Source organism: Cuculus canorus, chromosome 5, assembly GCF_017976375.1.
Source record: "Cuculus canorus isolate bCucCan1 chromosome 5, bCucCan1.pri, whole genome shotgun sequence".
NCBI lineage: Eukaryota > Metazoa > Chordata > Aves > Cuculiformes > Cuculidae > Cuculus > Cuculus canorus.
Window position 1 is genome coordinate 67,846,158 of NC_071405.1, and position 23,796 is coordinate 67,869,953.

The 23,796-nt window shown below is 41.9% G+C and overlaps 1 protein-coding gene across 9 annotated transcripts in view; it reads left to right on the forward strand.

Annotated features, from left to right (window-relative positions):
• Positions 1-23,796, forward strand: part of TTLL5 (tubulin tyrosine ligase like 5) — a 127,817-nt gene that overhangs the window by 18,135 nt on the left and 85,886 nt on the right. For all 9 annotated transcript variants that reach the window (XR_008449999.1, XR_008449998.1, XR_008450000.1 and 6 more), the window contains 8 exons: positions 4,800-4,901; positions 5,612-5,703; positions 7,782-7,889; positions 15,683-15,764; positions 16,982-17,043; positions 17,783-17,874; positions 20,315-20,356; positions 23,364-23,477. Coding sequence is in view for 5 of the 9 variants with exons in the window: in XM_009563631.2 (XP_009561926.2) it covers positions 4,800-4,901; positions 5,612-5,703; positions 7,782-7,889; positions 15,683-15,764; positions 16,982-17,043; positions 17,783-17,874; positions 20,315-20,356; positions 23,364-23,477 (694 nt within the window). In the remaining 4 variants the exon portion in view is untranslated. The remainder of the gene's footprint in view (positions 1-4,799; positions 4,902-5,611; positions 5,704-7,781; positions 7,890-15,682; positions 15,765-16,981; positions 17,044-17,782; positions 17,875-20,314; positions 20,357-23,363; positions 23,478-23,796) is intronic.

The window sequence follows — 23,796 nt, forward strand, 5'->3', positions numbered from 1 at the left end:
TCTGGAGTTGAAGGAATCAGTAAGGATTTCTACCTTCATTTTCTGTTTCTGCTGCCCAGGCCACCTCATGCCGCTTCTGCCACTCTGCTGCTTGCTTTTGCTCAGTCAACCTCAGTCTAACCTTTCCCATTTCCAGCTATAGTTTTGGGACGGAAGGTCTCCAATAGTATTTCTGATTAGTGGCTTTCGGAATCTAATTTCTTGTAGATAGTTTCAATGGGTGTACTTTATTTTCTTCTCTCTTTCCTCAGTTTTTAAAAGGATGTCACTAGAAGGGCAGGATCTTTGAGGGGATGGGAGTACAGTAAGGCCAGGGAATCGAGTTAATGAAACTTGTTCAATTTAGGCAGTGACTACAAGCAGTACATAACAGCAGGACAGGGGAAGGTGCTTCCTGTGTCCTTGCTGCTATGATCTATGTTATCTCTATGTGATACATATCACAGAGGTGACCCACATTAATGCTGTGGTAAGCAACCATTCCTCCTGCGTCCTCTGCCTGTCTTGAAGTCCTTTGGCAGTTGAAAGAGTTCGGTCAACACAGGAGAAATCCAACTTCAAATACTTGTGTTTAGAACCTGTGTTGTTGAGAAAGCAAATCTGAGTTGATTGAGTTGATAACCTTCTGGTCATGGTTACAGAACAGACATCCATTCCTTTCTTGGTTACCTCTTCAATATTCCACATTGTTAACAAGAAGGACTGTTTGTTTAGATGAGGTGGGCTCAGAAGAATGCACTGAAGTGGCTGGAAACCTTCCTGTCTGACTAATAGTGGGAAAACTTCACCTGTTCCTAGATTACGGGTTTTTTTCGGTTTTTCCAGTCGACAAGTCTTGCAGGAAATGCCATTGTAAGAACACAAAATGATATGGATCCGGTTGTTGAAGCGTGCAGATCACACAAACTTAACTACAGCAATAAACAGCAATGTTAAGCGTGTTGGGTGTCTGCATAGCAAAGCCTATGGAATAGTCCAGGATTGGATCACACTGGGAGAAAATAAGGGTTGCTTGAAGCGGAGCGGGAAAGAGATGGTGTTAGTGAGCAGAAGACAACGAATTTTACTTGATAAAATAGTTCCCTTTGGCTGAAAATGCACCTCTGCACGTGGGCAGTTCAGCCTCCAGTTTAGGAGTACTCTTGGATTCTTGGCTGATTGCAGGCTTCCACATAGCAGCATCCCTGAGTAACGCTTTGGCTAGAAAACAGTCCTGCCCTGGATGATGACCTGGCCTGTGCCTTCGTTACTCTTTGGCTGAATTAGAGCAACGTGAGATACCTGGGCATGAAGACTTCAGCGCTTAGAACAGTAGCTCGTGCAGAATGTTGCAACGTGTGCTGGTGGTAAATTGTGTTATGTGGTAAATATAAGGCTCCCCCTTTGTCTTCTGTGCCACCTTACTGTATAGTTTTTATATTGCTTTTTGGGATCTTGGCTCTTATGCTTTAGGTGACAAATATTTTATTCTTAGTAGTGGCCAGAAATTTGAAAACAGCGCAACCTGGAATGATATAGGAAAAGATGTGGTGGGACACAAGGATGACAACACAAAACGGTGTTGTGTGTGGAGTGTGAAATGATGTAGGAGAAGGAAGGGAAGCACGTGAAATCCCATTGAAAAGGGAGGGTCTGTTAAAGTGGTGTGAGGAAAAAGGGGGGCCCTGAAGTGACACTGGCACTGGAAAAGAGAGGGATCCCAAAATGAAATTGGAAAAAGTAGGGGCCCCCACAATTTTGTGGGGTAAAAGAGAGGGCCCTCCAAAATGAAATAATCTGCTAAAAGATTGTAAGATTTCTCAAGAGTTTATTCTAATGAGGTTAACGTGTATAAAATTTTATAAGCACCGAAGTTTCTTTACTTTCTGCTCTTGCTGTATGCCTGTTCCTATGCCTTTAGTTTCTCTAAGAATAACCTGTAAATTTCTGTTGGAGCAATGCATTCTGTAGCATGAAAGTCTCTTTTCTTTTCTGGAGTGAATGAACAGCCTTGTTACTACAGTGGAGGAGAGCTGCAGTGAAGTATGAAAATATAGTATGAAAATCTGTAGAACTATAGAGGGCTGAAAGTAATCATCGTGGGTATTTTGGTGGTAGTAATGCTTTTCCATCCCAAGTAAATGTAAAACAGTGTAAGGGGTGTGGGCTGTTGTCAGTGTTGTACCTGTGATCTGTCACCACTGTGACATACAGAGGCTATTCATAGAAGCTCTAGAAATAACTTGGATTTTCCATTTGCAGACTTGCACTTAGGATGAGGCTAGTAAGGTTGTCAGAACGGCTCCTGGAGAATGTATTAAGCTGGAATTTGGTTCCATTTTTTAATTCTTGGGGGTTTTAATAGTATATTTGAGTCACTGTATGTTTTGTATTTTTTTGATGCATCCCTGAAGTGGTTCTGATATCTCTTAAGGTGACAGCATCCTAGTAGCAGAGAAAGTTTATGTACCAGGAACTCTGGAACACACTAAAATCCCTTATGAATAATCAATTCCCATAGAAATGTAGTGGCTGAGGTAAAATCTATGAGGTTCAATAAGGCTGTGTGCTGGGTCCTGTACTTTCGTCACAACAACCCCTTGCAGCACGACAGGTTTGGGGACAAATGACTGGAAGGCTGCCTGGCAGAAAAGGAGTTGGGGGTGCTGGGCAACAGCCAGCAGTGTGCCCAGGTGGCCAAGAAGGCCAATAGTATCCTGACTTGTGTCAGAAATGGTGTAGCCAGCAGGACGAGGGAAGTGATTGTCCTGTATTTGGCACTGGTGAGGCTGCACCCTGAATACCGTGTTCAGATTTGGGCCCCTTGCTACGAGAAGGACATTGAGGAGCATGTCCAGAGAAGGGTGACGAAGCTGGTTAAGGGTCTGGAGCATAAGTCTTGTGAGGAGCGGCTGAAGGAACTGGGATTGTTTAATCTGGAGAAAAGGAGGCTGAGGGAAGACCTTATTGCTCTCTACAACTACCTGAAAGGAGGCTGTAGAAAGGTGGGTGCTGATCTCTTCTCTCAGATGACAAGTGATAAGATAAGAGGAATTGGCCTCAAGTTGTGCCGGGGAGGTGTAGATTGGATATTAGGAAAAATTTCTTCACTGAAAAGGTTGTCAAGCATTGGAACAGGTTGCCCAGGAAAGTGGTTGAATTGCTGTCCCAGGAAGTATTTAAAAGAGGTGTAGATGTGGTGCTTAGGGGCATGGTTTAGTGGTGAACTTGTAAGTGCTAGGTTAAGGATAGGAATTGATGATCTTAGAGGTGTTTTCCAACCTAAACGATTCTGCGATTCTATGAAGCTTACAATTAAACTGAAAAGAAATTAAAATACTTTAAGCTGTGGAAATACGTGGAAAGGGCATCCAAACTTCCAAACTCTTTTCTGTTGCCAGCTGCTCTAACTTCATATGTAGTTAAAGCTCAGAAAAATATTGTGCAAAATCTCTAACTTTTTTAAACCTTGCTGCTTAGAGCTAATTATAGCATGGAGCTTTTATTTTCCTGCTTCCACCTTTGTATTTTAGGATAGATTTGATCTGCTAAGCATCTTCATGAATTTGGTGGTATAGCTTTTGTGCAGAGAGAGATATTTTTCTAAGTGGCTACCGACTGAGGGCAGTAGTGGCTTCATTCTCACTGAGAAATTAGATTTTTTTTTTGTTGTTCTGTTTTGGCAGTTCTTTCTAAAGGATGGACTTTTTTTGTGTAACTTCCTGAACAATACAAGTATATCTAACAATACAAGTATATCTAACTTCTTCTGAACTATGGACAATAATAGGGGAAGGATGAGGAGAGATAACTATCATTAAAACTAATTGGGAGTGCATTCTTTTTTGGACACTAACTTCACTGCGCAGCGAGATGCTCCAAACCTCTCTCCCTCTTCCATTTTTCTTGAGCACTGCCTCCCTTTTCCTGTTTTGAGGCTTCTCCCAATTCTACTCTCCTTTTCTTGCAATTAATCCTGCTCTTCTTGCTACTTCCTTTGCCTCTTGCCAAAGCTTCTTAGGATAGCATTTCTAACTCTCCTCTGCCCCTTCTTAGTTCCCTCTCTCTTTCGAGACGTTGGTATTTTGAGCTGTTATGGTATAGGAGTATGGTCAGAGTAAAGAAAACGGTGTGGTTTTGCTTGTTGATTTGTTTTGTTTTGAATTAGAACGTGCTTGCTGTTTTGAGCTGTGGTGGTTAGCAGTGGCTCATAACAGTCATTCTACCAATCAGGTGCACTGGATTTTGCCCTCAATCTTTTGTTTTATCTTTTTTTGCTTCCGAAGTCTGAGTTTTATAGCAGTGTTTTGCTTCTGACTGTGGTCTTTTCTACCATCCCTATCCTTGTACGCAGCTGGGTGATATCCTTGAGATAAGGAAGGGCTGTGTAGTCCCTGAGAATGACAGCACCCTGGAGCAGATGCCACCTTGTTGGACAAATAGGTCTGGCCCTGCAGGTCGTAGCTGGGTGCCTCTCGAGAAAGAGGGTTATCTATTCTAGGCTGTGAAGTTGGTGGTGATACTACTAGAAATCTATTCCTATGCTCAGCTTTTCCTAAGGCATCCTTGGAGTACACAAGAACTGAGTTGTGCTGGTGTGAGACTTCAGGGCAATTGACTGGGATATATGTATGTAGTATGATTGCTCTAAGACACTGAAAAAGAGACTAAATGCAACTTTATGCAGCCCTTGGGAAAGAACTCTCACTACATGCATTCTCTCCTTAGCCATTGTTATTGAGCAATCTGTCTAGTAGGTCATATTTGGCAAGTATGTCACTCATTCAAGAAATACTATGAATCTTTATCCTTCTTCACAGGTTTGCAACAGTGAGGTATGACCATGCATCCAAGAACATTAAAAACCAGTTCATGCATCTGACCAACTACAGTGTCAACAAGAAGAGTAGAGATTATGTCAGGTACTTGGCTGGAAAATGGAACTTGATCTCTAGAATCCTAGAATTGTAGAATGGTTTGGGTTGGAGGGAACCTTAAAGATCATCCAGTCCCAAACCGCTGCCATGGGCGGGAACATCCAACTAGGTCAGGCTGCCCAAGGCCCCATCCAACCTGGCCTTGAACACTTCCAGGGATGGGGCAGCCACAACTTCCCTGGGCAACCTATGCCAGTGCTTTATCACCCTCATTGTGAAGAATTTCTTCCTAATGGCTAGTCTAAATCTTCCCCCCTCCAATTTTAAGCCATTCCCCCTCATCCTGTCACTCCATGCCTTTGTAAAAAGTTCCTCCCCAGCTTTCTCTTAAGCCCCTTTCAGGTGATGGAAGGTTGCTATAAGGTCTCTCTGTAGGCTTTTCTCTGGGCTGAACAACCCCAACTCTCTCAGCCTGTCCTTGTATGGGAGGTGCTCCAGCCCTCAGATCATCTCTGTGGCCTCCTCTGGCCCTCTTCCAACAGTTCCATATCCTTCTTATATTGAGGATTCCTGAACTGGACACGATACTTGAGGTGGGGGCCTCATGAGAGCAGAGTACAGGGGCAGAATCACCTCTCTTGATGTGCTTACCACACTTAGAGGTTGGGTTAATTTGCCTAAGTTTGTCTGAGGCTAGTGGGAATTCCTACAGGGAGGCCAGTTGTGTCAGCTTGCTTCTTTCGTTTATTTTTTAGCTGTGATGATCCTGAAGTAGAGGATTATGGAAACAAGTGGAGCATGAGCGCCATGCTGAGGTACTTAAAACAAAAGGGGAGAGACACTGCAGGTCAGTACAGATCTCGTTCTTTTATTCCTTTGTTGGTTCCTAATCATCTCGCTAGTGCAAATCTGAAGAAGTCAGGGAATAGCCCCTGTGAGTCCCATTTAGCACCAGAGCAGGGTGGAGGGAAGCATTGTTCCTTACAGCTTTCTCACTGGAGCTGTGCATTTATTCTCTTTCCCTAGAGATGAGTTCTACCCCCAGAGATGAGTCCTAACCCTTCCCTTTTTCAAATAATATTCTGAGACTTTCTCAGGCTGTTTCTTAATATTTTACCTACATTTCCCGTTTCTTAAGGTCATTCCATTCCTTCTAAAAGCTTCCCTCCCTCTACTGCTCCCATGGCCTGCTCAGTCTGATGAGTGACCAACCTCTGGAGAACTGTGCCAGTTTGAATGACTCTTGGATGTGGTGTCATCTTTCCATGGCTCAGGTTTTTGCTGAGTGTTTTCATTTCAGTCTGTGTTTCATATAAAATAGCTCCCTCTCGCACACGTTTGCCAGGTCTGCTGGGAGTAAATGCGTCTGCAGAGCAGAATCCAGGTATATCCTTTAAGGGAGAAATTACCTGTGATACTGATGCATTAAGTAACATTACTGATAGCAGCTATGCCCATGTTGTTGCCGGGAGCCACTTAGATGTTGGAGGAAGGGGTTTGAATCTGGCTTTCAGATGGAAATAGACTTTTTCCCAATCGTATGTGTGCATGGCTGTCTGGTCACTTGCACCGTATTCGTTCAGTAAAATGTGTATGCATAGATACTTATATTGCTACATTTCCACACCCCTCCCCAACCTTAAGTATAAAGCATGTACTCTTAATAATTAAATAAACTGCTGAGCAATGCAAGGAGATTTCTCTAAGTGTCCATTACAAGGTTTCTTGCACCTTTCTCTGATGCATCTGGTTCTGGTCATATGGAGGCAGAATGCTGGCCTGAAAGCACTGGCGTCGTCTGGGCTGGCAAGATTTTTGTGCTCTGGGATGTTTATGTTCACTTAGAGATTCCCATGCTTTGTTGCTTCCACTTGGTCATCTTCTGGCACAGAAGTTCACGTCCGAATTTGCACGCTCCTCTGATTATTCCGGTCCCTGCATGCCATCATCTGAACAAGAGAAATAGTAATTATAGGCCTAAATTGAACCCTCTAGTCAAGTGGTTTGTACTAGCTGTTCCTTGGGGCAGGAATTACCCAACGTCTGTGTAGATTTGCTGGAGGTCTTGTGTGTTTGCTTGTGCTCCCTTCAAGGAGTGGGGAAGGCTGCCCTGTCATCCCTATGAACTTTTCAGACCAGGACTCCAGTGTTCCTTCATTCCCTGCTCCTCTCCCTTCTCTTTTGCTTGTCCTTGAAAACAGGAGCTAAGCGTGGTGTCCTTCCTATTGCATGACTCATCCCAAGCACAGTGCAGAATTCAAGTCTACATCTAACGTGCATCTTTTCTTGCCTTTTGATCCTTCTGTCAGCTCAGGTTCCTATTCCTGAGCTCTGTTTACAGGCTCGTACAGAAGCTGGAAAGAGAGCTTCCTTGCTGAAACTGCAGATTATCTATAGGTCAGCAGGACTGGGAGCTGTCACCAGTCATAATTTTGGAAGGATTTGCAAATTATGATATGGCAACAGCTGCTTTAGAGGAAGGTGCAACATCACATAAAAGTTACCTCATAAAACTCCACAAGAAACATTTTTATATCTTAGTGGCTATGGTTTATTCTCTGTAGTTTAAGGGCTTTATCTTACTAACCCACTCTTGTTTAATCCTTCCTAATGCTCTGAGTGGGTAGTGATCAGACTCCAGCTGACTTGTGCTGATGTGCTTGCCACATGTTTCTGCTTACTTGCACTGTACATATACTCAATTTTATCATGCTCATTTGTGAGTATTTTTGCACTAGGATACTTATGCATGTATCGATATACTTATGCTTGCATGGATTTCCGAACGTCACTGCTTTGTCATCCGTAGGCTGTCACGTGCTTTGACTCACGAAGGGATCTGTCCATATGCATATTCTCATGCGTTTCTAGATATTGTGCACTACTTCTCAATCCACTTTTTCCTTTTTTCTCCCCTCCTCGCAGCACTGATGGCCAACGTGGAAGACCTGATTATCAAGACTGTACTTTCTGCCGAGCTGGCCATTGCCACAGCTTGTAAAACTTTCCTTTCACATCGTGGCAACTGCTTTGGTAAGGCATTGGGAGCGTCTTTGATTTGCTTGAGTACTCTTTGAAACTTCCAGCTTTCTGATGCTGGAGAGAAGTTTCTGCAGAGAAATACGTATTCCCTCTTGCAAGGAAGCAGAATATAGTTTTGTTTTTTTTTTTTAACTAAGTATAAGCTTCTGTAATGTTGAATTACAGTTGCCCCGGGCCAGTGTTGTTCATCAGAATCTTGTGTTGTAGAATGGGATAATGAAAAGAGACTGGAAAGGGAACTGGGGAAGTGCTGGAAAGTTGAAGTTACTGACTCACTAGTGCCATTGCAAAGGATGGCAGTGGATGTTCAAACATGCCTTTAAAGCATTTAGTATTTTCTGTGGAGCCATCTCACCCAATGTAGTTCTGAATTATTGTCCTCCATGCATCTGAGGATAGGGAGGAATGTTTAATGCAGTGCCTGAGGTGTTGGGAATGCTTCTGGGTTTGGGCTTGTGTGAGAGTGCCACATGGTGGCGTCAAAGCCTGTTTCTGGCAGAAGCTGGATGCAGAACTATGTGCTGGCAAAACGATTTGAGAACTCGCTGGCAGCAGATGCTGGGATGAGGTCCAGAAAGCAGCGGCTGGTACCACAGTGTGCCTTCTCCTGCTTTCCAGAGGCTGCTTCCCAATCTTCCCTAAAGAGGCCTCCTCCTGCTCTTAGCCGCCCTTTGCTCGTGTGGATACATGCATGAAGATGGAGTCTCGGGGCAGGGGAGATGAGTCTAGAATTAGTCTCAGTCAGTGCTTAAACCGAAGACCAAGCTTGGCTGAGGTATCAGGACTTATATTTAAACTAGTTGTGACAGGTAAATCCATTTGTGTGGTCTTTGCATCGCACTTGGGTATTGACAGTTCTGCAGCTTTCAAAACTGTAACATAAATGCTGTCATCTTTGGATCTGGGTGATGAGACAGTCGAGAATCAAGGAGGAGCCACTGCTAATATGTTGTTTAGTTACCTGCCAAACTAGATACTTCTTTGGCCTTAGCTTCTCCTGGCTGACACCAGTGTCTTTGTTCAAAGTTGGAGAATCTTGGCACACATGGGGATTTATGGGTTAGTTAATAGTTTTAGTGAAGTAGCAGTTTATCACCTACTCCAGAAGTATCAACAACTGGATTAATAGAAAAGCACACCAAAAAACTTTAACTGCCTCTTTTTTGCTTTTCCCTTTTCCTCCCTCTGTTGTGTCTCTAGATTCCTCTGAGCTGTGTATGTGGAAACTAATGTTCCTCGTGCGCTTTCTGCTGGGCCTGGCTCTGAGGTTATCCCACTTCCTGCTGCCTCCCCAGGGCTGTACTAACCACCCTCTTAGATGGTCCCCCACAAATAAACTGTTTTGTTCCATTTATTTCAGTGTAAACATAAATTAAGAGCTTCCCAGGAAAGAGAGCTTAAGTAGGAGCCATACTGCTTCCCTGGGGAGCCTGAGGCATTTCCAGAGCTCAGTGTTTTCTGCCACCTTCCCCCACAATTAAGCTGGTGGTCCTTGTCCCAAGGATTTGAATAGCTCTTGTCATGCTGTATGGCTTATTCCTCATCCGCACATCTTGTTCTGACACTCTTTGGTTCTGCCACTTTTAACCCTGTTGTTAAAAAGGCAATTTTTCTAGCTGGAAATATTTAGAATGATGGAGTTTCATAGCTGTTAATATAAGGGAGAAAACTAGGAGTCAAGATTTTGAGACAGCATGCAGAGGCTCCCAAGAGCCTTTTTTTTCTTTTTCTATTCTAGTCTGTGAACAATGAACCTGCATGTATGTCCTATAGAAGACTGATGATTTTCTCAGACTTCAAAAACCTATAGGTGAGATTCAGATACAGAGGTAGGCCTTGTCTGGAAAGCTTCTAGAAAAATGACTAACTTAATGTGTATTCTACTCTAGTCTTCGTAGTACTGTTCAGTGAAATAGGACTCTAGCCCAATTGCCACCTTCTTGCTAAAAATTAAGTCAAAAGTACTTATTTGTCTCGATTAGGCTGCCCACTTTATTTCTCTAACAGTTTAGTGCTGCCGTGGTCCTTTATTCCTTTCCCAAGATTTTTTTTTTATGTAATATGTTTTTTTCCTCCTAGATTTAAGGGAAGGGATTCTATTTGTGACTTCTTCGCATTCTAAAATAAGACTCGGGAAACAGTCTGTATGGTTCCAGCTGCCATGCTTGCTCAGAAAGTGAGAGTGATAGGTCAGGATAAATCTTTTTCTAGCGTCAAAGCAGAGTGCTGCTGACAATTTGTGGAAAGATCATAGCGAGTCTCCTTTTGGCCATGTTGTGTGAGCTGTTTACTGCATTCTAGTAATAATCAGCTCCCAGAGGACTTGCCATGCTCAGTAGTTTTGTTCCTCTGAAGTGCATCACAAAGTAGTGTAAGTACCACCTGACTTTGTCACTATCTTGATTGTGCACCTTCACTAACAATGTATTCTCAAGCTTCTGTTTTGTTCTTTATTATCAGCTGATAATTCCTCATTTAAGATTTAAGCTGCAAGTAAAAATTGTCTTATCCAGTAGCTCCAGAGGAGGGTGTACTGCAGGAGTCTGAACTGAAGCAGGTCAGCAGTTGAGTTGTCAGTTACCTTTGGAGCCTCCTTTAAGAGAAAAGGGATTTTGCCCTGACTTTGAGGAACGTGACCTCTCTGTGTGGAAGCAGGAGGTGCTATAGGGATGCATCTTCTCAAGCCAATTAAAGACTGCATTGTTCTCCCTCCTGAACTAAACACTTTTAGGTAGGCTAGAAAATGCATTCAGAGCCTTTGGTGGTACTGAACACTGCTGGCCTGCTCCGTAATGAATTTTGCAGGATGCTGAAAATTTAAGATTCGTAAGGAATTTCTGTGCAGACATGCTTGAGCAGGTGAGTCCCTGCTTGGAGACTTAGGTCAGCCATACGTGTGTATCGTACATGTACTCTGCTTTCAGAGTCTTAAAAATCTCTTAGTAGGATGTTTAGTAGGAGGCGAAATGAAGGCAACTGAGTGCAGCACTTTTTTCTTTTATTTCTTTTTTTTGGAGCAGTAGATAGGAGTTGCCTGTTTCATTCCCAGCTCTAGTCAACCCAGTGGCCACACTGTTGAGCTCTTTTGCGATCAAGAAAGCAGGGTAGGATAGGATCATGGACATGTTGATCCTACCAAAGCAATGATTTTCTTATTTAATCTGCTTCTGTGTCCTAAGGCTGAATGACTATATTAAGATGATATAAAGCAAACTATAAACTATTGCTCTACTTGAGTGGTGCTGACCTAGAGCTAAGTCCCCAAACTTGTATCTAATCACCAATTCTCAACCGTTAATATTGTTGTTCTTCATGAGCATTTGATTTTTTTAGTTGTAGCAGTTCTCCTGTTTGTGGGAGCCTTTGGTGGTACTGAACACTGCTGGCCTGCTCCATAATGAATTTTGCAGGACGCTGAAAATTTAAGATTCGTAAGGAATTTCTGTGCAGACATGCTTGAGCAGGTGAGTCCCTGCTTAGAGACTTAGGTCAGCCATACATGTGTATCGTACATGTATCCTCTGTCATCTATGAAACCAGAGAAAGACATGTCATGGAAAAGTATAACAGATATTCCCTACACTTTTCTTTTTTGCAAAGCTTAATCAATTCTATTTTTATACCCTTACTGGCAGTCTTGCTTTAAAGCCAGTATGTAAAGATGCTGTCTTGAATCTGAAAAAGCTTGTCCTTAGAGTCTTCTGGCTACCACCAGATTTAGGAGCCCCGTACCTTTCGTAACAGGTCTTTTGATGATCTGGTGTGCCAGGGTAGGTTTTGCAATATAACTTTGTCTTCAGAATTTAACAAAACTATCAGCTGAGCCTGAAGGGTAAAACAAGTTTAAGGGATAGCTGTTCTAGTCGTAGCTCCTGTAGGACCAAGGCTCTGTCACTGCACTGTTTTCCTTACTTGTGACTGCCTTGCTCTAAATGGTACCCGAGTGTTGATGATTTAGCATCCAGAGTTCAGCTGTAAGAGTCAGGATCCCTGTTGCTGCAGAGGACTTCTGATTTCTTTAGGAAGCTATTCTCAGCTCTAAAAAAAGGAATTAAGCTGTATTATCTGGACCGTAAGGCAAATTCCCCCACAAGACCACAGCAGCAGTACATTCCCTAAAGCCTTTGGTGTCCAGAGTAGAGGCTTCTGTTCTGATATGACATTACGTGGCCTTTTGCTTACCAATCCCTGAACTGTTACGCTGGCCTTTTGTAGAGTAATAGGAATGATTTGAGACCTGACTGTGATAGCCCTCAAGATGTAGATTTGTTCGTGTCCCCGTAGCTGTTAAGATGTGCTCTTCCAGATTTGAAGCAGGTACTGTACCATCACTAGATAAAATGAGGGAGTTCATTGATGGATAAAGTAATGGAGTTCATTTACAAACTGCTGTGTAGTCTCTGAAGACTCCAGTTTGACAGTGTGTTCAGTAAAGCACTGTGCCCATCACTGTACGCTTAGAAGTTTCACACTGGTTGATGCGTTGCATGGAGCTGTAGCACAGTTAACTTTTCAAAATGAATCTCCTTGATACGTGTTGTCTGTAAGCATTGTCTGCAGGACACCTTTATATAAAGCACAGAAACAGTAGGAAATAAAAGGGGAAGACTTGGATTTCGGTGCCACAGGTGTAGTTCCTTGCATTAAGAATGTCTCTAAATATGCTCCTTCTTAAAATGAGGCAATCAGGGGTTTTGGTTTTTTGGTTTTTTTGGGTTTTTTTTGTTTTGCAAAAGCAGAAGAATTGCATCCTGTGCAGCTTTTTGTTCAGTGTATATGTGTCCCTTCGTAACCTCAGGCTGCCTCGAGTTAGTTGCAGAATATGTACTTTGCAGCAGAGCCGCTGCTTTTTCCCCAGTGAACAAGCAGTAAACAAAGACCAGAATTACAGCGACCCTCTAGGAATTGAGCCTATTAATTCTATGCAAAATCATGAAAGCATTGTTTGCTCTACCAGGCTATCAATTGTGGCTTAGTTTCTACACTTAGAGAACAGCAAATTCTTTGGGGAAAAAGCTTGAGACCATGTTTCTAGCCTTCCACTACTCTTAAATAATGACATTGCCAAAAAAATCTCTGACTGAACCGTTGCTGTTAGACATCAGTCTGCAGTTTAGCTCTTCTGGTGGGAGAGTGGGAAGCTTGGTCAGCAGTGACTTCTCTGTGGGGTTTGGAGGGGAGAGACAGGCTGCTGAGTCTTGGCAACAGCTGGTACCTCCTGATACACTTCCAATCTCTTTAGCAAACTGCGAGGGTGAAACATGTTGTTGTGGATTGTAGTAGCAAGAGGAGGGGAGCAAAGGAGATTTTGTATCTTAGTTTCTTCTATTCTGCCCTTAATAATAATAGTGTTGCAAGGTGAGTTGTGATAAACCTACCATGGCAACCGCCTGAGGCATGTGTTTCTCTTTCAATCATACTGTTTTCTGTACTCCCTCTACAGAGGGAAAGGGCAGTCTTGCTTAAGTTGGTAACTGCAGAGGTTATACTTCTGATTTTGCTATGCTCATGTGACTCTACATCTTTGTGCTGCCTATGTATTTATGTTTACAGTGATGGTGGAGCTTCACAATAGAGAGCGTGCTTCTGTGTTTAATCTAGGTAATGCATTTTCCAAAAGTGGAAGGGGGCCAAAGAGATATTTCTAGGATATTTGAAACCACAAGTAATTTGCTTCCTGTTTGTGCCCTAGTATCCCAGGCAGCCTTGAGAGTCAGTTTGTGCTAAGCCCTATGGGGGAACCTGGGAGGCTTGATTCTGTTGTCAGAACATGGATATGGCAGAGCTCCTGGTGCCCTGAGGTTGCAGAGACATCGAGGCATGTGTCTAGGAGTTATAGGTATGACCTAGAATAGATGAAACTTGGGACTTTACGGAAAAGCAGTGGAGTCTTCTTAGGAGGCCCTAAGGCATTGCAGATGGTATTAAATTTCCATGTTTAACAGTGGAATTGAGTTAACAGGGATACCCTGAAGAGCTTGCTGTCCTAATGAAGGCAGACACAAGGGAAAAGAGCGTAAAGCATCAGCGGCGCGGTTAGGGCTAGTAAGGTCAAGAGGCTTCCCATGTGTATTTGTAAAAGTGGATGGAGTAAGCGAGTAGCTGGGTGGGAAAGAGGGAGGTTTAAAAAGCAAGTGGTTTGGAAAGGAGAAAAGTGTGGGAGAGGAGGACAAAATACTAGCAAAGGTCTTTTGAGGGGCAGAGGGAGGGAATGGCCAGCAGCAAAAGAAGCGGCAGCTAGTCAAAACAAAATCCTCTGCTTCCTGACTGGGGCTGGGAGGTTGCGGACCTGCAGCTGCCACAGGCCCACTCGTTGCTTCTCTGCCTTGGGCATGAGCTGCCTGTCCGGTGGAGTTTGCTATGTTGTTGAGAATCACAGTCACCAAACCTGAAATTGTGTTTTGGAGTAATGTATTAAAACAATCAGAAGTTTCTCCTGGTCAAAATGCTTTGCTAATGTTTACACTTATAATCCCCACCTCCTCCTTTCCCCTCTGCTGTAGCTCTTCCTGTCTGAGGAGCAAGAAAGCCAAACGTAGATTCAGCCTTATTTCTTTAGAGTGAACCAACGCCTTAATTTTGTGTTGTTCTACTTCCCACTCGATGTCTGGCTACACAGTCTAGAGAAGTGAGCAGGCAATATTCACTCTGCTGCCGTTTCCTCCCCTTCCATGTCCCCTCCGCAGCTTATTAACTTCCCATTATAAGCTACATGAGCTCTCACACAGCTGTCTGCATAGGAAGATCTTGTCAAGCAGTCCAATTCCCCACAGCCAGCACCAGCGTCAGGCAGGCGACAAAAGGCCAACGCCAGAATTCAAGGAAAGCGGCATGGCAAAGAAATCCTCCTGCTTTCACTCCAGGCACTAGGGGACTGGTTAATTCCATGGAAAACCTCCTCTGCCAATACCCTGTTCTGCAATGTTTTGAAAAATGTTCATAAGTTACCCTACCCTGATGATCGTTAACTGTATTTCTTAATGCTGGAAGAGGGAGTTGCATTAACGCCAACTTCTTATTTACAGTCGCCTTTGCGTAGCATCCATCCAAGCTAGAGAGAACGTGTATGGAGTAAACTAGTAAAATCAGACTCGGAATGGGAAGCTGGCTTCAATCTGACCCGTGTAGAGCAGAACACGTCTAGCAGATGTAACATGTTATGAATGTTTAGAAAGTAAGGGAAAAATATTTCTACAGTGGTTTGCTGCAAAGTGGCAAGCTGTCAATAAGATAAAGGGTTACGGGAGGCTGTCCGTGTAGGTGGGGCTGCCAAGGAGAAGACTCTTGTACTTCCACAAGAATATTGCAGAAAAACATAGAGGATTAACTGAAGAGAAGCTGACGTTTGAAAGAAGCAAATTTTTCTATAGCTGACTGGAACAATGAATATAGGAATTAAAAAGCGAAAAGGAGGTTGGTGTTCTGTTGTTTCCAGGATCGGATGGAAGAAGTAGATTGAACCTACTGTGCTTCTCAGTTCTGTGTGAAAACAAGTAGTAAAGGACTGCAGGAACTGCAGTTTGTGAACAGCAGAGAGTTTATTTTTCTATACGATACTTTTCTCAGACTCATTTTCTGCTTCCATCTTTTCCCTACAAACAATATATTTAATCTTGATTGTAAGGAAGTTAAATTTCCCACTTCTGGAACGTTACCTTTTATTCAGCCCTAGAGAGTTCCCTGGATTTAACATGAATTGTATAGATAGAAATGACCTGATAGACTAATGCTGGACATTGCCTGAATGTTTAAAGGTGAACGTGCAGTGTCTGCTGTGTTTTCAGAGCTTTATGGTTTTGATGTCCTTATTGATGACACTCTTAAGCCTTGGCTGTTGGAAGTGAACCTATCCCCATCGTTGGCCTGGTAAGTGATTCCCAATTTAATGAGGCTGGGACTGTTGCTGGAGGTGGTTGTCCTTGAAACTTGTGGTCCTAGGAGGGCATGATTTCATGATGCCTGCAGAGTATTTGTTCCACTGTTAATTGAGAGAGGATAGTCCTTTGCTTTTCTTTTTGCCTAAACAAACTTATTGCAGCAATAGGTTTTGAAAGAACCCAATTGGGAATCCGTTTTCTTTTTAATTATTTCTCTTCCACAGTCGTCATTATTGTTAACACTTCATAATCTCCCATCATAGACAAGTTTTGAAACTCTCCAGACTATTGTGTGGTGTTTCCATCTGCTTGGCTGAGTAGGAACTTTAAGATTTTGGAGTCTCAACAGAATTCAGACACTGTGCTTGACTTGAATCTGTAGATATATGCTTGGGCTCAATTCTTTGGTCTAGTACTCTCTTTTTAGCTCAAATCAAAAGAGTGAGTGTTGTTGTGGCCCTTACGCCGACCCTGATGCTGTAAAGAAACTTGAGGACTTATTTTTGTAGCTCTCCAACTATGTGTGTTTTCTGTGATACTGTTTAACTTTACAGGAACATAGATGCACAATAAACTTTTGTAGTACTGTGAGTAATATTTCAATTATGATGGTATAAATAAGTTTTAAATTATGTATTTTTGATTTCCCTTATCCCAAGAAATCAAACTTTGCCTGTCTGATCTGAGCTATATTCATTGATTTTTTTTTTAAAAAAAATTGTTGTTATTCACCGAATAAAATGATGGATGCTTCCCATTTGTCCCCACTGTTACCTCTTCATATCTATCACCTTCCCTAATAATTTGTTCCCATCCATTAGAACTAACCCTTCTGATTTTATGATTTTATGTGGCAAAGGCATAGGTGATTGTGGGTTTTAAGAATGACTGCAGTCTTTATCTACTCCATGAAATGTAGCACAGATACATTCCAATAAGATGTTCCTAGCTAAGCAGAGCTAAAACAGGGCTCTGTGTTGTTGTATTAGATGGCTAAAGCTGTGAAAAAGGATAAACAGATAAATCCGTTGCTGTTTTGTCTTTGTATGTGTGGAAATCACCTAGTTTTCTTCCTATGTTGATTATGTCTGTGTTAAGGACCAATACAAAGAAACTTCATTGAAAGATACCTTGGATATTGATGCATTCCTCTCATTTAACGCCAGACAAATAATTTCTCTTCTCCTCTGTTGCATGTGGGGATAGCGACGCTCCTTTGGACCTGAAGATCAAAGCTAGCATGCTCTCAGATATGTTCACTCTTGTAGGTGAGTGTAACAAAAAGCTCCTTCAATCTGTCCCTCATTTAAAACTAGCGAAAGGTAGATTTATGAGCTGTATGTTATTAGGTAAGTATAATAGAGGAGAACTCTAGTTAAGGAGAGCAACTGTATTTAGCACTGAGAAGTTGGGTGGATGCTTTACCTTCAAAGTTATCTGACTATGTGTGCTGCTTAGATGGTATTAAAACTTCCTAGCTTGGTATTTGAAGACATTACTCTTTTTTCCTTAGCAAGGGACTTCTGCTTAGCCCTCAGAGTCAGTATTCATGCATTTTTATTTAGGTTGGTTGTGTGGGTTCTGGTTATGCTATATTTCATGACTGTGAAAGCTGCACGACTGCGTAATGCACAGCAGCTTTTAGGCATCCCTCGTACCTCTTGGTTTAGTTACTTGAAGCAATTAGCCCTAGTACTAAAAGAGCAGAATCGTCACTGTAGTCTGCTCAGCTGTTTAAGAAACGGAGCCTACCTCTATGCTGCTATTCAGTAACCCATCGTATCGATTCAAGGACTCGGTTTTGAAGCAAGTTCCTCAGCTTTTGAAGTAAGTTATTAAAAAATGTAATGCAGCGTACAGTTTGGGATTAAAAAAAACCCATCCTATTTGGTCCTTGGGCAGGGATAGGAAGGTCGTGTAGAGGCTAAGATCGTTAATAGGATTGCTAAGTTTGTATTTCAGGGTTCGCCTATCTTAAAGATCTCATGTGGCTTCTGATGCCCGTAGGTTTCGTGTGCCAGGATCCAGGCCAGCGATCAAGCCGGACCATTTATCATTCATCTGAATCCGTCAGGAGAAGCGCATATCAGAAGCTGCAGGTAAGTGACTTCAACAAGCCGGAGCTGAGTAGGATAGCAGGAAAATAGTTCTCATTGAATTTGGCTCACAAGTGAGAGAGCCAGTGAGTCAGAGAGGTCATCTGAATTTCTAGCGTAACTACAGAAGACACTCGGGGGATGTACCTGAGCTATGGGCTGTTCAGCCACGTGTTTCATTGTGGGCAGCAAGCTTCCAGAACCATAGAGCTTTGTGAATGTCTTCAAGATCTCTTTCTAGACGGAAAGAGCTTTTTTGTGTTTGAAGTTTAAAGCTTCTTTACCATTCACTCCTGGAATCTTTCACTTCCTTTTCCAAGGATCCTTGTGACTTGCTGTGACTGTCCATTACCTTTTCTGCTATGATAGTACTTTCTTATCACTGTAATGCTGAAGGGCAGTTCTCTCTCTTTTTGGCTACGAGATGGATTCCATAAATATCTGTGGAAGTAGAGCACTCACAAAAGACAGGGAGATCCCTTATGTTATTTGAACTTTCAAAGGCATTTCTCCTCAGGCAAATTGACAAATGGTGTATTGCAGTGCTCTCCATAGCTCATGCATATGCTCCTGTGAGGGACATGCAACATAGTTGTGTAGCTCAAGTTCACTTTTGGAAATGAAAAGTTGCTTTTGTTCAGTGACAGAGTACCAATATGTTGTCCGTTTGTCCATAGATGGAACTTGCAGAAGTTGTAACGTTCTGCTGCTTCTAAAGCTTGGAGTCTTGATTCACTGGGAGAGAGGTTAATAGTTGGAAAGGTGAGATTTGAGTATTTATAGGATGCGTAGCTGAGTCCAAAGCTTCTAAGGCTAATTTAATAGGTATGTTTTCATACGGATCCCTCTGACTATAGAGGTGCTCTTTGTGGCAGACGAAAGATAAATTAGGAACCATTCCAGAAAAAGTAATCTTCTCTCCTAGAGCAGTGCAGTCAGATCCTGATGATTTGTCATCTTTTATCAGGAAAAAATTTTGTAAGACAATTGCAGAAAATTGAGCTGTTGGGAAGCATTAAATTTTAAGGAGGCTTTAAACTTATAGGTTTATTTTGCTTAAAAAAAACACAAATAGATGTAAGACGTGGCCAGGTGAAATTTGCAAAGATTCGTAAGACAGGGTGGTGGTGATGAGGTGGGATTAATGTATCTTTTGGGAAAGATGTTCCCCTTGCATATCTTTACCAGGAACAGGCTTTTAATCCAACAATAAAAGTTTGATAGCATATTTATCTTGAGAGCCTAAATGCAAATCCCACGGCTAAATAGGTATATAGATCTTTTCATGGTTCAAGAATGTTTTTGCCTACTCTCTGCTGAATACATTTTATCTCAGCTTGTTGGATCTCTGATACTTCTGTTCGCATTCTCAGTAGTAAAGGTACTTTGAACCTCTTTTATTTTTCTTGACTCCTTCACGATGTCTTAAGCTTTTGCTTATCTTTAATCATTGTAAAAGTTGCTTCTTGGGGAAGAAGTGCTGATACCAGTGTTCTTGGTTATGAGATGGTTATTCTGTTTTCTGAGTTTCAGCAGACTGGACTGCAAGTTCCTGGTTCAATTCTTTGGTTTGACTCTCTCTAGGGAAATGAACAATTTAACTGCTTCCTTTGTAACTTATTGTTGATTTGGGTTCTTTCAATTAATTGTAAGCAATAAAGGGTCTTCAGCCTGTTTTGTGTAGACCAATTATAGAGAAGAATTTGGCAGTGGTACAGCTAGGAATGATAGATATGTCTCTTCAGAACCCTTTCTTACACCAGTTTCTGCTCTTGGGCACTGAAGATGAGGGAGGCAGCCTGAATACCAACGAAGGCAAGAAAAATCTAAGCTCTTATCATAATATTTTTCTTTTGAAACTACCCCTGTCATTAAACTGGTCTTGATTTTTAGGCCTGATGCCAGGGAACTGGGAACTTTTTTGACGTTCTGCTGATTTTCCTACACCTGTTTTGGAATGCCATTTAGCATCTCATTTCTCCGCAAGAGCTGGAATATTGTTGAGATAATTAAATGAAGTTCTGTGAACAATTCTACTTGACACCATCTGTTTCTCCCTAATACATAGCTATCAAATACTTTCCTCTGGATAACTCTTATCTTAAAAAAAAAAAATGAAATTTGGTCATGAGAGTTGAGTTCCTTCATCCATTCTGCTCCTTTCCTGTGTGATTTTGAAAATGATATGTATATCCAAATGCATTCTGCACAGCTGAGCACGTCTGAGGTTAGGGTTAGTACTGACTTTGGAATAGGGACGGGATACGTTTGTGGACGATATGAGGAAGATCTGAACTGAGATGATAGAAGCTTTTAACTGTATCTCTGGACTTCAGTTATACCCTTTTGCTTTAGGGTACTCAGCACTCCTATGCAACTCAGGCAGGAGTGATGGTGTCTTGGAAAACACAAAGTTTTTATTCTCTTTGTGTGTCTCTTGCAGCATCCTGTGTCTGCACAGCCACAAACAGCAAACACCAAATTGGTAAGTACCCTTCAGCTCCTTTCACCAGTATAAGGGACACAGTTTCAGATGTTACCTAGTACGATACTTCTAGTGCAATTGGTCCCAAAATATATTTTGCAGCTAAGTGGCCTGGTGGGGATTGAAGTCAGCAAGAAAAGAGGAGATGGGTAGTTGCTTGTATGTTTCCATGTGATAAAAGCAAAAGTTGGAAAAACATTTACATTAGTTCTAGCAGCTTTAAAAAAGAGTATAGGAGATGTTCTGAGAGTCAGGGTCAGCTGAGTCAAATACCTCGAAGTCTGTAAGCCTTACAAGTATTCTGAACTGCATTTTAATGGAATTGGATATAGATGTTTAAAGATAAAGTTGTCGCTCTGGTCATCAAATGATGAAGACCATGGCAGCACAATGTTCTGGATTTGGTAGGTCCGTGAAAAGTAAAGTGTAAAACCAAAGGAAGAGCTGGTGAAAGGGGCAGCAAATTGCAGTGCCACACTGAAAGGGAGGAGGAGGAGTAGTTTGTCTTGTGTACTGCAGGGGATGGAATAAGTGTGGGTGAAAAGGATCGTACAGGTGAATCTGTATTGACAAAATTCAGATGACTCCATAAGATAAGTATTTATTAGCTGTGAGATAGTCATCTGAAGGAATCTGCAAATATTTGAATGACCTGCGTCAAAATAGATACCGAGATAAGAAGAATTTATTAAAGATAATGGAGTAATGTAGAACTACTGTGAAGTCAGACTGATCCACCTTTCCAAATGTCACATTTGGCACCCTTCTTGCAAACCATATGGACAAATCAATGTTACTTTACAATTCTGAGCACCTGGCTGTGTGGGGACATGGACAGGCATTAATTTCCTGCTGGGCTTCATGCACAAACGTAACAGCGATGACTCTCATTTTTGAGGTTTCCCAGCAGGAAGGAAGGTAGGACAGATGGAATAATCTTGAAAACCCAATTCATTCTGTTTGCTGCCGTTTATGTCATTCTCTGTAAGTTTATCTGAGGCTAAGAGGAAAGAGTCTTGTGAATAATGAGGTTTCACAGAGAATAGGAAGAATCTTTGTGCCAACTGCTGTCAGTGCTTAGTATAATTAGAATCATGATGTGGGAAACAGAGATGCTTGCAGAATTTGGAGAGAAAACAAAGTGGTTGGATTTATCTATACTTTTAAAGATAAGCTGAGTCAAAGAGGAAACAAGATTTTTGTGAAGTTGGAGGCGTTTCTGTGCTATAACCACAGAGACTTCTGCAGTGAAACACTGTGAAAAATATTTATGCAGGAAATTAGTGAAGTTGGAGTTTTTCTTAAGCATTTTGACAGTAGTGTAGTTTATTATTAGATAGGAGCCAGAGCTTTAAATACACAAGCATACATTTTTTTGTTTGTAATCGATGAAATTGTCTCCATTGTGTCAAGAAAATGGAGATTGTTTCATTGAAGTATTTCCTCAGTGAAGGAGATCATCTGATAGGAAGAACAATTTCCCTTAATACTATTTTTGAGCAGCAGTTCTCACATGGTGCGTATGACGGTAGTGTCAGGAAATGGTTTTGAAGTGGAGGTTACCTAGCGGGAGATTTTAGAGGAAGTTATTAAGCAATGTCGTTGAGCTATGCTTTTGAAATGGAGGAAAGCAGAGGAAGAAAGACTTGAAGCCTTTGAACTTAATGCCGTCTACAGCATCAAACAAACCCGTGTGACTACTGACATTTTTATTTTTCTGCAAATGCTTGTGTCTTCTGACTTCTCATTCGGGTTGTCTCTTTTTTTATTGTTTTAATAAGTTTCCATCAGGCTTAACAAAATGTTTCAGCTGGCACCTGCTACATCTGTTTTCTCTTCGGATCTTTCTGTGCCAATCACTGCAGTGTATCCCATTCTGGTGCGACGTCTGTTGCTCTTGAAATTGCTTCATTTGCAGAGTCTGAATAGCTGCCTGCAATTTCTAATGAAACAGAGAATGGAATTCAAATCAATCCTTACCAATAAAGTTACAACCTGGCCTTGCCATGAGTTTTATTTCTGTCTGAGTAGTATAGGATATTCAGTGTAAGATTTCTGTCATGTTTTTTTAATTCTTTCTAGATTAAGAAATCTCTGTGCGTTCTTTGCTCAGTGCAGTGCTGAAAGAAAATCTGAATTTTGTATAAAGGCATGCAACCATCTCAGCTGGACTCTTTTAATGCTATTTTTACGGAGGGAATTTATCTGAACTGGGCCCAAGCGCAGCTAAAATGTACTTGAGAACATGTTCAAAGACTTCAGTCTTGCTCGAATTCTAAGGTTTTATAATACTGCTTATCTGAAGACTCTTTAAAATCCTGCCCTTTGCTAGAATTGATCAAGACTGCCCATCAGGCTAAAAGGGAGCTTGGAGAGGCTGTTTGCAAATTATTTATTATATTATTTTTTAAATTTACATATCTTTGCAAATTTGCACAATGTGTCTGTGTACATGCAGAAGATACGTTGGTAAGTGCAAGAAGTACAAGTTGAGATCCAGCATTATAGCAACAGGAAAATAACAGGCGATGAACTGAATTTTCCTGCGACTTTCTCTCATCATGAATTACAGTTCTGTTGTTCTACTGGAGCAACACAACTGGAACAGAGGGTCGTGGTTCTGGTGTCGTTGAGGTATGAATCCAAGGACATTTGGGGCCTGTGAATGCTGTGCCCCTCGAGTGAGGATTTTCCTGTGTGAAATCCTGGCTTTGGCGCTTTTGAGTGTGTCTCATGTTTTTCTGGAAGGGCACCGGGATGTAAATACTGGCACTGGTGCCCAAGTTGTGACTTCTGCTGTGCTAAAAACTAGGAATGTGTATACTCATGGTTAGTGCCCACTGGGATATGGACTCTCAGCAGCTGGAGTGTGGAATTGTGAATTCTGACTGTAGTACTCTGGAGTGTGGATTCAGCTGGGAATGGGGTCCTGGAATTTGAATGTAACTTTTTTAAAGTAAGTTAGGAGAGGAAAAGGGAAAAATCTGGATTCACACTGTCTCTACAGCGCACCCGCCCTCTGTCTGCCAGTGATGCTGAAATTAAAACCCTAATGCCTTCAGGCAGGGAAAAAGCAACAGGAAGGCAAGGCAGCTCTGTGCTAGGTCTCTCCATGGAACAGGTAAGTAGGCTATTAAATATCTTTTATTTACCTTGGCTTTCATGCCACATGTGGGGTTATTTGCTCAGCAAACAGCAAATGCATCTATATGTAAAAGTAGAATTTTTGAAATGGAACTGCTGAGTTTTACTGCTGGTACTGCCCTTGCCCTCAGCCATGCCAGGCGTACGAGAGTGCTCCAAGCAGTGATAGACTCAAACTTTAAATACAAGGTAAAAATGTTTAAGGATATCATTTGTATCCGGTTCACTCCCAGGACTCCAGTAATGTCCTCTGAAACTCAGATTCTTGTGGGGTTGATTTTTTTTTTTTTTTGTGT